At 35.5% G+C, this 13,753-nt stretch overlaps 1 protein-coding gene across 1 annotated transcript in view; it reads left to right on the forward strand.

Moving 5' to 3' along the window:
• LOC107292798 (trefoil factor 2-like) overlaps window positions 1–9,004 on the forward strand; it is a 17,980-nt gene extending 8,976 nt beyond the window's left edge. Inside the window, exons 2-3 of the mRNA XM_015821923.1 lie at window positions 486–632; window positions 8,850–9,004. Coding sequence (XP_015677409.1) covers window positions 486–632; window positions 8,850–9,004 — 302 coding nt within the window. The remainder of the gene's footprint in view (window positions 1–485; window positions 633–8,849) is intronic.
• The last annotated feature ends 4,749 nt before the right edge of the window (window positions 9,005–13,753 follow it).

The raw sequence follows: 13,753 nt of genomic DNA on the forward strand, positions 1-13,753 counted from the left end.
AGCAGCCTGGCTAATGGGTTTTTCCTGAAATTACGTGAGTGGAACTTTTTAAAAATCTTTACTGGGAATTATTGATTCAGTTTATATAAAAGCTGCCTATTCTACACTTTCTGCAGCAGCCTTTTGTCATCAATATTAATTTTGTCAGCATTTGATAACATGTGAAGGGGAGGCAGAATCTTCCTGGCATTCCTAGTACATATTGTTTGTTACAATATTTTTACAGATGTTCATCCTTGGGTGGCCAAACTTCTTGACTGATTTATAGAGCTATGAATCTGAGGGAAGGGTTTGCATTTGCTCCCCTGTCTAAAGCATCAACATATCTAAAGACAATTCTAGACTTGATTGATATATGTTTTTAAGAGTATTTAGCATTCAAATTTGAGCGGAGAATTTTTTGTTTTACAAATCAAATACCCTAATGGTTTTACCCTTCCCCAAATACATTATTATACTAGATTAATTTAGACTGTATTTAACAGTTCCAGGACAATGCCAAGTGCAACCGAATTCCAGAGTGAACTGTGGATACCCCTACATCAGTGCTAAGGAATGCTACAATAAAGGATGCTGTTTTGATTCAAGTATTGCTGGAGTCATCTGGTGTTTCTTTCCAAAAGATAATACAGGTATTGATTCAGTGATTGAAGCTATTGGTTAAGGAAATGTCTTCGCAAAGTGATTCTCATAACCATATAAATGCAACTAGTCTAAATTACCAGCACTAAATATCTACCATCTGGAATGGGACAACTTGCTTTGGCCAATTTGCCACGGCCAACTTATTGTGACCAACTCACCAAGGGACAATTTGCCATGGGACAATTTAACAATTCAATTTAATTATTTAAAATAATTTAAATATTATTTTAATTTTTCTCATTCACATTTCATTTTTGTCCCTCCTTTTGCATTCTTTCTTTAATGACTCCATTCCACCATTTCTTTGATATTAGGGAAGCTCTTGTCCCATGGAAAGTTGTCCCGTGGCAAGTTAGCTGTGGCGAGCTGTCATAGACCTCTATTAACTCCCCTCAAAGGCAAAAACCCATAATTAGAAAACATTATAATCTGATAGCAAGAAAAGTAACAGTAGTAAATGACACGGAATCAACCCATGATTTAATGGACTGTTTGGGGAAAGGAGTGTCTGTTAAAGCCAAATGTCCATTCAATCTGAATTAGCCTACTTAATTTTCATCTAAATACATTGGCAAAGTTATGAAGTGATATAAATTGACATGAATGGTGTTGAGGCAATATGTAGATATGTATATACATAATTTATAGGTTGTTCACTTTCACAGAGGACTAAAATAGTTGACAGCCAGAGAATTGGAGCAAAAACAAAAGAAATTCACCCATCTAATCTGGTTTATCCAACCTAACACAGCTACTGCACTATCGGCACTATATGTTCTATGGAATAAAAAACTGAGGCTTTGCTCTTATATCAAAATGATAAAATCAGTTATCTCTACTGATCTGCTCAAATCTCCGGAGAGGGGCAATTCCACCTGATAATTTACTTAATTAGAGATTAAATTAACCAGGAAAAAAAATTGAAAATTTTAATAGGGATCATTTGTACATTCTGAAAAATTCTATAAATCCAGCTCTTACAGCAGCAAACACTAAACCATTTAATACAATAAACCATTAATACAACAGCAAATCCTGCTCTTAATAAAACCAAGTGTTGCTGCAAGCAGAATCCATATTATTTTGCAAACCACTGTCAGCATCTATTGGTCTTCAGGGATCAACCTAATAAGTATGTGCTTAAATGAACTTGAACATGGTGACCTGTATATGGTGTCAAGGACAACTGCAGATTCTGTTCATAGTCAGCTATTCTTCACAAGCATTTAACAACCACAGCCTAAAGAAAACCCCTCCCCATTCTTTATATGATCAAACTATCTCAAAGAATTTATTTTGTAATGGTCACTCAGTTCTGAATTAGTTTATCTTCACTCAGTACCTATTTATTCTTGACCCTATTTCTTTTTGTTTTGTCACATGCAATGCACATTAAAAAGATGCTTTTCACTCCCCTTGAGAGTGCCCCTCGTTTGCCCAGATTTTATACAGAGCTATTTGTGCTTGTTTTGATAAACATTCATTCTTTGTAAAAGACAGCATATTACTTACAACATTTCCAGGATGATTTGCATATTATTATTTCTCTTACTGTTTTCCCATCTTTAATACTAGTTTAGTAAATATTCTACTTCATCATTAAACTCCCTGGATGGGAAGTCTAGAAACATGAAATACAAAGAAACAAATAGTAAACTACTTTTCCCATTTCAGGTATCTCGTTGAAGTTAATATTTGGCACTATAATTTGAGGACAGTACTAATTGTTTTTAATTGTGTTTTGTTTCCAGGATGCTCCACCTAAAGTAAATGGGATCTCAGAGCCTGTCTCCTTTTTCTAGAGTTCCTGAGGAATTAAAATAAAGCTACTTTTCAATCTGTAGACTTACATATGCTCTCTTCTGTTAAAATAAATATTGGCCTATGAGAACATGTCAGCCATCGTAAAAATTAAATAGAATACTTAAACACAAGTGTGATTTTTTTCTAGTCCATTGTTCTGTCAAATACAAGCCTTGAGAACTTTCCTAGCTTTTAAATCTGTCATTTTTCATATTACTTTGTACTATTTTTTTCTACAAATCCTACTGGTTTTCCCCATAGTAAATGTATATTGATACTTCAAATCAGAGTCCATCGTTAACACAGCAGTGTTGTATTAATTGCAAATACTCTAAGTTAATTATATTTGTTCCTCAAGCCTAGTGCATTATTTGGTGGGGATTACACTCAATTGGCCCAAACTCTGAACTTTGGCAGAGTAGCATGTTACAGAAGCTATAGGAAGACATTCTTTTCCAGCCTCTTTCCTTTTCCAGAAATACTCAGAGGAATCCATTAGCATGGCAGCAATCATATCAAGAAGCCTTGGCAACTTTTAGTTGTATGGATTGTAATTCCCAGAATTCCCAGCCAGTAGATTTGGGGAAATGAAATGCACACATCTGGAATTTGTCTAGTTTGAGAATACTATGAATAAGACTAATGAAATTGACATGAGCTATTAGTTTCTCGATGAAATCTAGGAATTATAGTTTTATGAAGAGGTAGGAATTACTAAGCATAGTCAACAACTTCAAAAAATTGGCACAGTGTAATGTGATTAAGAAAAAGGGCCTACAGTATTAGTAGCCACTAGAACTTTCTCACCAAAGTTATTATTCCAGTTCATCCCTGGTTGGGTTCCAAACCCAGGCAGAGTTGTTCACATACTACCCAGAACATATATATATATACACTCGTGAATAAGCGGAGAATTTTAGGTGCCAAAATACATTCCACAAATTGGGTTTAACTTATCTGGAGATGGGCCTATCTGTGAGCATATACTATAAGACTTAATCCTCATACATTCTGTATGTAATTGCATAGAAACCCATCCATAGATAAGCAGACCCTGGAATTTTTAACCAAAATACTATGAAAAATAGATCATCACGAATAAACCATCTATGAAAATTAAAACATAAAAATCTGGGGAATTGGCTTATTTGTGGGTGGAACATATTTCTCTTTATTTTAGTTAAAAATTCAAAGGTTGGTTTATCCATAATTGGGCTTGTACACAAGTAATATATGGTTTCTTCATAAAATGATATTTTGCAAGTATCGGTATGGGATGGGGTGGGCAAATGATAGCATCAGAGGTGACTTGGGTACAAAGTTGTATCCTTTGAGCTATGATGTACTGACACATTTGCTATCATCGCAACTTGGAACAAACGCCATGCTAGCCTATGTAATCATCAGAAACTAAACTCTACACAAGGGAAAGCTTTACTCAAGTTCTACCCTCTGCCGTATCAGAAACACTAGGAGGATCTATGAAAACCTTTTTGAGGGTTTTGTAGCAGAAGCCTGTTCCATGTTCCCAATGTGTTAAGGTGTAGTGGTGGCCAGATAAAGGGAATGCTGATAAAGAGAAATAGTCATGGGGAGTAAAACATCAGGCATCTCAATTCTCTTTCCTCTGAACTCCATCTTCACTTTAGCTACAATATTTTCATTTAAAAAGCTTCCCTGGAAGTAAACACAGTGTAATATAAATAAAAATGTATACATTTTTATGTATTTTATTTTTTTAAAAAAATATTTCTTTAAAAATAAAAAGTCTACAGTTTTAATCTCTTTTCTCCCCTGAAAATACCAAAACATGGGAGCAGAATACTCTATAGAGAAATGTTATGAGGAAAATTTAAGCAAGACTTAATTTCATTGTTTATTGAAGAATGCAGCACCCTCTAGTGTACAATCTTTGGCTATATTCTGAAAAACAGCATAAAGAGAAAACTGCTTTTTGCCTACTGGCCAACTTACATTTATTGGATCATGTAATTATGATCCTTCTTCCTGTTTAGAACAAGTGGTGGGATTCAGCCAGTTCGCACCAGTTCGGCAGAACCGGTAGCTAATTTTTTTGTTGCCCAGGCCCAGAATGGACTTCCGGAACTGGCATCCACGCAGAGAACCGGTTGTTCACATATCTGAATCCCACCACTGTTTAGAACTCATAATTTGTTTTCATTGGCTTATGCCTCATGAATTCTAAGGAGAGCAAAAAAGGAAGAACAATAAGAGGCAAAAACGGGAAGCACAGAGAGAAAGACAAAGAAGAGGTAAAAGAAATTTTTAAAAGGGATCCTTATGTAATACGGAAAGGAAAGCTTTCAAAAGCTGTAAACTGAAGGCTCACTGAAATAGGACAAAGACAGCAGTTTGAAAATATCAATGCTTTGATTTAATTATTCCTTTGTTGCATTATCATAAGGATTCTCCATTTTCAGAAAATGAGCTCTAACCTGGAAAATAATGCACATACAAATATTCTACAGGAAATCAACTATACAGAAATATACAAAGCATTTTTTTAGTTTATGCAAAATACAGAATTAGAATGCCCAACATCCTAAATCTTCTAATACATGAATCAAAGTACTCGTAGTTCAGTTAGTTATTATCATCAGAACTATAAAAGATAAACAAGCCACCTGGAAAAAAGACAATGCTTACATGTATCTACAACAGTGCAAATGTATCACAACGTGCAAGCAGTCTCTAGAACAGCAAAACCAACAGGAATCCAAAGTAATGCAGTGTGCATTACACAACCAAGACAGAAGAACAGTTATTATACAGTAAATGCACTCTTTAGCACGCTGAGGTTTTGAAATTACTTGCATTGACTTTTGCTTTTCTCAAAAAAAAAAAAAAAAAAAGAAAAGAAAAGAAAAGAAAAAGAAAGGAAAACCACACATACACATAAATGTCTTAAATAAGTAATTAGGTTTTTCGGGCAGCTACTCACCAAAACTAAGAATCTACATTGCACAGAAGGTATAATTTGAAAACAAAGGGTGTCAAAAATACTGTCACATTGATACATACGGCTGATAATTCCTCTCTCACCATTAAAGATGGCCCAGATAATAATAATAATCCATTATTTGTTTTAAAACTACAAATAGGAATTTTTGCTGGGCTGTTTTTGGAGTAGGGGTTTAGCAAAATTTCAGCAATTCTTAGGCATGGAGCTCAGTAGAATATACTTCCTAAAAGAAAAGCAGGATATGAGTAGCGTGAAACTTATAACATGCACATTAACTGAAAGGTTTTGTGATCTCTATATATTATTGTTCTAATATTTCTGAAAATAGCAAGTTTCACATAAAAATATAATAAACCAAATGGTTATATTTGCATGACCTTTCCAATCCTAGGTGAAATTAAAGCAGAGGCCCCCAAACTTTTGGGCGCCAGGGACCGGTTCCATGGAGAGAGGTTTCTTCGTGGACAGGAGGGGGTGTGGTTTCATGTACTGCCTGAATCCCGTGGATAGAGCTTTGCTTGTCTGCCCCGCCCGGTTTCTGGCATGCCACGGACTGGTACCGGTCCACGGAATGGGGGTTGGGGACTCCTGCTTTAAAGCAATAAAGGTATCCCTCATTTAGCTTCATACAGTGACTGTTTGCAGTTATGACAGTGATAAAAAAGTAACTTTGTGACCAATCCTCACACTTATGATACTTCCAAATTTCTAAAGCAAAAGAAAGCTGAATTAAGATCATAAGCACAGTCATGTTTTCACTTAACAACCATTTTGTTTAACAACTGAGTTGCTGGTCCCAATTATGGTCACTAAATGAGGACTACCTGAAATTAGCTTGAATTCTAAGTATTGTAAAGGTCACCCACTTCAGAATGCTTTGCTTTTAAAATTAGCAAAACTGGTTTTCTTCCAGATTAGTATAAACATAAAAGCAAGTTTTCTTGGGAACTTCATACAATTTTTTTCAGTTATCCAGACTTAAAGAAACTGGACATTTCCCATGGCTTTGTTGCTTTTATTTAATTGAATTTTAATTGGTTCTGACATTGGGATTAGTGTTTAAGGGTATATATTTTCCCTCTTTCCTCTTAGATTTAAATTAACTTTCGAAGAAATGTTTCCAATATTCTGTGAGTGCATTTGAGAAGGAAAATGCATTTTGATTAAATGCAAAATGGGGTGTTACTCAATCTACATACCTACCTGAGACGTTAATTTCCATATTGCTAAGAATGTGGGGGGGGGGGTTTGTACTAGCCAGCAGAAAGTACCAGAAAGAACAGAGTAGAAAGTTTTGTAAAGAAGCATCTCGAGTGAGGGAGCAAAAGCCTTTTTTAGTAAATTTGTGTTGGTATGAAGCAGAGGGTTTTGTTTTTTTTTTTTTTTTTAAAGGCATGCCTTCTTAGTTTGCTAAAATTTGTTTCATCTGAAACTGTTCAATATTTGACAATTGGCTAATGGCCCATCTTGGCTTTTATAAACACCTGACTGACATTTATTATTTTTCCCTTGCAAATATTATCCGGATACCTCCACCACACATCTAATAAAAATCTAAATAACATTTTCTAATTACTTAACAGGTAATTTGTTATCTGAATGAAGTACACAAACATTGTGATATAAAATAAGCTCCATTTATGCCACATAATACTCTCTTTGATCCAAATCCCTACTTTCCAAGAGTTGTGTGCTATGAAGAATCAGAAAAGGATCTGGTTATGTCTAGCTATTTTAATTCTAGGTTGCAGCATACTGCTCGAAGGAGTTACAGCTCCACGTAAGTACTTTACTTTAAACTAGCATTTTGCTGCAATGTTTAAGTACATGGAAGACACTAAATATGATATTTAACTCACCTAATATTTGGACAGTTTTATCTCATTGCTGCTACGTTGAATCTTCTAGATAATCTTATTTCTGCTATTGCTAAGCTTTACTGGTTTGACAGCCATTCGTCAGTTAGGCAGGAGTCCCCGACCCCTGGGCTGTGAACCACTGCCACTCGGCAGTCTGTTGGGAACCAGGCTGAGCAAGAGGCAGACGAGTGTGTGAAGCTTCATTTGTGCAGGCAGAGGAGTGAAACCATCCCCTCCCCTCCTCCTGCCGCCTCTGCTGCTGCTGGTCTGTGAAGCCAGAAAGGTTGGGGACCTCTGAATTAAGGATTAAACTATGCACACATGCTTTACAGTATAACATTTTAAAACATAAGTTACAAAGGGCTGTCCAGCTTTCTTAGTCCAGGACTTCATATTAAAGCATCCCCAATTGATGAGTCTCTAGCCTGTCATTGAACATATCCAGTGAAAAGGAGCTTATCATTTCTGCAGGTGTTAACATTATTCCAGTGTAAAATTGCTCTTATTGTTACAATCATTATTCCATGTCTTGCTTCTCTGCTCTTTGGGCAACAGCTATATAGAAGAAAACTACATTTTCCAGCTAAAGAGCAAAGACACGTTTATTTAATTCTAGCATTACAAGCAGATAAAAAAATATATAGTGCTGGGAATGTGAATTGTAGACACATGGAAATAGATAATAGCTTCTTAGTGAAATCCAAAGTCCCATGAACAATGACAATTGTATCTAGTTATTCTTTCTCTACAGGAATTATACAACAGAAGATTAGGGAAAAATCACAAAGGAACCCCAACATCTCTCTCTTGTGCTGATGCAGAGAGATTCCAGCACTTGATCCTTTGAGTTGTTGCTTCCTCCATAGAGAACTTCTTATAATCCAACATCTTCTACTAATTTGGACTCATAGGTTTGGTCTCACAGGTTGGTCTGAAAGACCATGGTGGTTGAACAGCATGAAAGCTCAGCACATGCAGATGACTGTAGGTTAGGAGAGCTGCATTAAAAGTTAACAGCTATGTGGTTTGGTATAATATTGCAGGCTTAAGAGCTTTCCAGCATGACTGAATCCAGAAAGTTGAAGCTTAAGCGGAAACACGGATTTTCTTTAAATTTTCATCTTTGGATAAGTATGTCAATGGCAAAACATTCAAAATAGCACCCAACTATTGAACTATTTCAGCAACAAGGAATTAGCTGAGTAACAAGATCCCTTGGTTTGGATTGATTTTGCTAATAGACTGGAACAATGTGCTCTTTACAAGGTGTCTTTTAAAAGAAACTAACCACGAAGTAGCCAATTATTATATTAATCTTTCACAGCAATGTTTAAAAGTGGGAATTGTGGGCAGTAGGGCAGCATATTCACTCACTTGTCAAAAGTTTAAGTGGGGAGACACTTTTTCTGCATTTCTGAAGTTCTGCATTTTTATAAAAATAGTATTCCAACATTCTTTTTGCAATACACATGATGCTGGCTTCCATGGTGATAGCTAAAAAAAAATCATTTGCCATACATTGGTAACATGGGATAACCATGAGTTTTGTCTTTTGACAGCAAAATGCCGATGTGATGTTGATCCCGACAAACGATCCAACTGTGGACCTCCTGGGATCACTCCTCAGGAATGCGAAAATAAAGGATGTTGCTTCAATTCAACAGTGCCAGGAGTCCCTTGGTGCTTTAAACCAACCCCCCCCAAATGTCATTGATCTATGTGATACTAAATCAGACTTTTCCAGCTCTTAAATGATATCCAAATTGGTGGAATAGATAAGAACTTTGAAACAGCTATCTTGCTGGCGGTAGGAGTGAGACCATATGACAGGTTCTTTATTTTTTTAATTGTACATTAGAGTGACCCAGACTCAAGAGAAACAGAGAAATACTGGACCCTGGAGAGATGGTTTCTTTTTCTTTCTTTTTTAATAAAATTTTTATTGATTTTTTAATTATACAACAAACTCCAACATGATGCATTTACAAACACAAGCAAAGAAAAAAAAAGATCAATACATTTTTGAAAACGCTCAGCAGTCCCTGCCTTGCCTCCACCCTCATCCACTTCCTATCCTCCCTCTAAACCCACAACCTCTCCTCCTTCCTCCTTTCCACCTACCTACATCCCCTCTCCCTTCTTAGCCACCTCCTCGAGTGCAGTTTGGGGTACCAGCCGAGCATCTCCTCTTCTCAATATAATAATTATTAACCTATAACATATAAATACATCAATTCTTATAATTTCTATCCCCTAATCCCCTTCCCCACTGGACTTCCCGGAACCAAATACAGGACTAAAACACATCCCATTCCATATCTAAATCACAATTTAACTAAACATAGTACAATCAATTATTTACATACTTTAACTCTAATAATACAATAGGTAAAAAACAGTAAATCTACTCAAAAACTATATAATATTTATTCATTCCATACTTTCTCTAAATATAATCTATCCACCTTGAACATATAAACTATATGAAACAATTTTTTTAAAAAATCTTTCCTTCAATTTCTTCACTCTCAAGTCAATACTTTCAAGAAAAAAAAGCTTTTATTATTATTACTAATATAATACATATAAACCAGTACTTCCTTTCTTCAAAGCTAAAACAAATAAAATAAAATCCCAATCTTAAATTTATCAAATATTTTAAGTCTTTCAAAGTACAATGAAATTCTTACAAGCATCCTTTTATATTATTTAAAATATTAGAATAATTCCTTTTTCATAGCAGAATCAAACCATTCACATTCAACGTTATCAACTTAAGCATCCTTTGGCTTGTGAAGCTTATTAAGCATTCCCTGCAAGTCTGTCGTTACAGATCTCTTTGGCCTCGCACCTCCCACTGGCTCCAAAGTCGGCGAATATGTTATTGACACAGTTTCTTTTTGTTGTTGTTCTCTCTCTTTACGCCTATAAGCTGCACGAGTCATTCTTTGCTCCTTAGGATTCACTCCCATCTTTTGTTGATTCTGAGGATCTCCTACAGAAAGTGACATGGCCCCAGGCAATTCCACCACTAGTTGCTCCATCAGGTCTTCCTGTGCTTTAGATGCTGATGATGGTGGTAAATCAGCTTTCAGGACCGACAGCTAAAAATCTTTAGCTTTTTGAACAGAATTTAATTTATATCTGGTCCCCGCATAATTTACCACAATGCCCACAGGAATCTCCCATCTAAAAGGCATCTGCCGCTTCTTTAACTCCTGGGCCAAAAAATTAAAATCCTTTCTTCCTCTTAAAATCTTTGGAAAGGTCATGCAAATATAACCATTTGGTTTATTGTATTTTTATGTGAAACTTGCTATTTTCAGAAATATTAGAACAATAATATATAGAGATCACAAAACCATTCGGTTAATGTGCATGTTATAAGTTTCACGCTACTCATATCCTGCTTTTCTTTTAGGAAGTATATTCTACTGAGCTCCATGCCTAAGAATTGCTGAAATTTTGCTAAATCCCTACTGCAAAAACAGCCCAGCAAAAATTCTTATTTGTAGTTTTAAAACAAATAATGGATTATTATTATTATTATCTGGGGCATCTTTAATGGTGAGAGAGGAATTATCAGCCGTATGTATCAATGTGACAGTATTTTTGACACCCTTTGTTTTCAAATTATACCTTCTGTGCAATGTAGATTCTTAGTTGTGGTGAGTCGCTGCCCTAAAAACCTAATTACTTATTTAAGACATTTATGTGTATTTTTAACTAAAATAAAGAGAAATATGTTCCACCCACAAATAAGCCAATCCCCCAGATTTTTATGTTTTAATTTTCATAGATGGTTTATTCATGATGATCTATTTTTCATGGTATTTTGGTTAAAAATTCCAGGGTCTGCTTATCTATGGATGGGATTCTATGCAATTACATACAGAATGTATGAGGATTAAGTCTTATAGTATATGCTCACAGATAGGCCCATCTCCAGATAAGTCAAACCCAATTTGTGGAATGTATTTTGGCACCTAAAATTCTCCACTTATTCACGAGTGTATATTTATGTTCTGGGTAGCATGTGAACAACTCTGCCTGGATTTGGAACCCAACCAGGGATGAACTGGAATAATAAGTTTGGTGAGAAAGTTCTAGTGGCTACTAATACTGTAGGCCCTTTTTCTTAATCACATTACACTGTGCCAATTTTTTGAAGTTGTTGACTATGCTTAGCAATTCCTACCTCTTCATAAAACTATAATTCCTAGGATTTCATCGAGAAACTAATAGCTCATGTCAATTTCATTAGTCTTATTCATAGTATTCTCAAACTAGACAAATTCCAGATGTGTGCATTTCATTTCCCCAAATCTACTGGCTGGGAATTCTGGGAATTGCAATCCATACAACTAAAAGTTGCCAAGTCTTCTTGATATGATTGCTGCCACGCTAATGGATTCCTCTGAGTATTTCTGGAAAAGGAAAGAGGCTGGAAAAGAATGTCTTCCTATAGCTTCTGTAACATGCTACTCTGCCAAAGCTCAGAGTTTGGGCCAATTAAGTGTAATCCCCACCAAATAATGCACTAAGCTTGAGGAACAAATATAATTAACTTAGAGTATTTGCAATTAATACAACACTGCTGTGTTAACGATAGACTCTGATTTGAAGTATCAATATACATTTACCTGAAATGGGAAAAGTAGTTTACTATTTGTTTCTTTGTATTTCATGTTTCTAGACTTCCCATCCAGGGAGTTTAATGATGAAGTAGAATATTTACTAAACTAGTATTAAAGATGGGAAAACAGTAAGAGAAATAATAATATGCAAATCATCCTGGAAATGTTGCAAGTAATATGCTGTCTTTTACAAAGAATGAATGTTTATCAAAACAAGCACAAATAGCTCTGTATAAAATCTGGGCAAACGAGGGGCACTCTCAAGGGGAGTGAAAAGCATCTTTTTAATGTGCATTGCATGTGACAAAACAAAAAGAAATAGGGTCAAGAATAAATAGGTACTGAGTGAAGATAAACTAATACAGAACTGAGTGACCATTACAAAATAAATTCTTTGAGATAGTTTGATCATATAAAGAATGGGGAGGGGTTTTCTTTAGGCTGTACATTCTGAAAAATAGAATTTTTCAGAATGTACAAATGATCCCTATTAAAATTTTCAATTTGTTTTTCTGGTTAATTAATCTCTCACTAAGTAAATTATCAAGTGGAATTGCCCCTCTCCGGAGATTTGAGCAGATCAGTAGAGATAACTGATTTTATCATTTTGATATAAGAGCAAAGCCTCAGTTTCTTATTCCATAAAACATATAGTGCCGATAGTACAGTAGCTGTGTTAGGTTGGATAAACCAGATTAGATGGGTGAATTGCTTTTGTTTTTGTTCCAATTCTCTGGCTGTTAACTATTTTAGTCCTCTGTGAAAGTGAACAACCTATAAATTATGTATATATATATATATAACGTGAAAACCTTAAAAAACAAATATATATATATATATATATATATATATATATATATATATACACACACACATATTGCCTCAACACTATTCATGTCAATTTATATCACTTCATAACTGTGCCAAATGACACATTGAGATGAAAATTAAATAGGCTAATTCAGATTGAATGGACATTTGGCTTTAACAGACACTCCTTTCCCCCAACAGTCCATTAAATCATGGGTTGATTCCGTGTCATTTACTACTGTTACTTTTCTTGCTATCAGATTATAATGTTTTCTAATTATGGGTTTTTGCCTTTGAGGGGAGTTAATAGAGGTCTATGACAGCTCGCCACAGCTAACTTGCCACGGACAACTTTCCATGGGACAAGAGCTTCCCTAATATCAAAGAAATGGTGGAATGGAGTCATTAAAGAAAGAATGCAAAAGGAGGGACAAAAATGAAATGTGAATGAGAAAAATTAAAATAATATTTAAATTATTTTAAATAATTAAATTGAATTGTTAAATTGTCCCATGGCAAATTGTCCCTTGGTGAGTTGGTCACAATAAGTTGGCCGTGGCAAATTGGCCAAAGCAAGTTGTCCCATTCCAGATGGTAGATATTTAGTGCTGGTAATTTAGACTAGTTGCACTTATATGGTTATGAGAATCACTTTGCGAAGACTTTTCCTTAACCAATAGCTTCAATCACTGAATCAATACCTGTATTATCTTTTGGAAAGAAACACCAGATGACTCCAGCAATACTTGAATCAAAACAGCATCCTTTATTGTAGCATTCCTTAGCACTGATGTAGGGGTATCCACAGTTCACTCTGGCATTCAGTTGCACTTGGCATTGTCCTGGAACTGTTAAATACAGTCTAAATTAATCTAGTATAATAATGTATTTGGGGCTTCCGGTTTGAGTTCCTGTGCCGATGGCAGCTATTCTTTTGGCTGCCTGCCCCGAGGACGCGTAAAAGCCGCAGGAGCAGCATCAAACAGCTGCTCCGCGGCTTGAATCCCCTTCCCCAG

The sequence above is a fragment of the Protobothrops mucrosquamatus genome, unplaced genomic scaffold (assembly GCF_001527695.2).
Source record: "Protobothrops mucrosquamatus isolate PMUCROS unplaced genomic scaffold, P.Mucros_1.0 scaffold1426, whole genome shotgun sequence".
NCBI classification, from domain to species: domain Eukaryota; kingdom Metazoa; phylum Chordata; class Lepidosauria; order Squamata; family Viperidae; genus Protobothrops; species Protobothrops mucrosquamatus.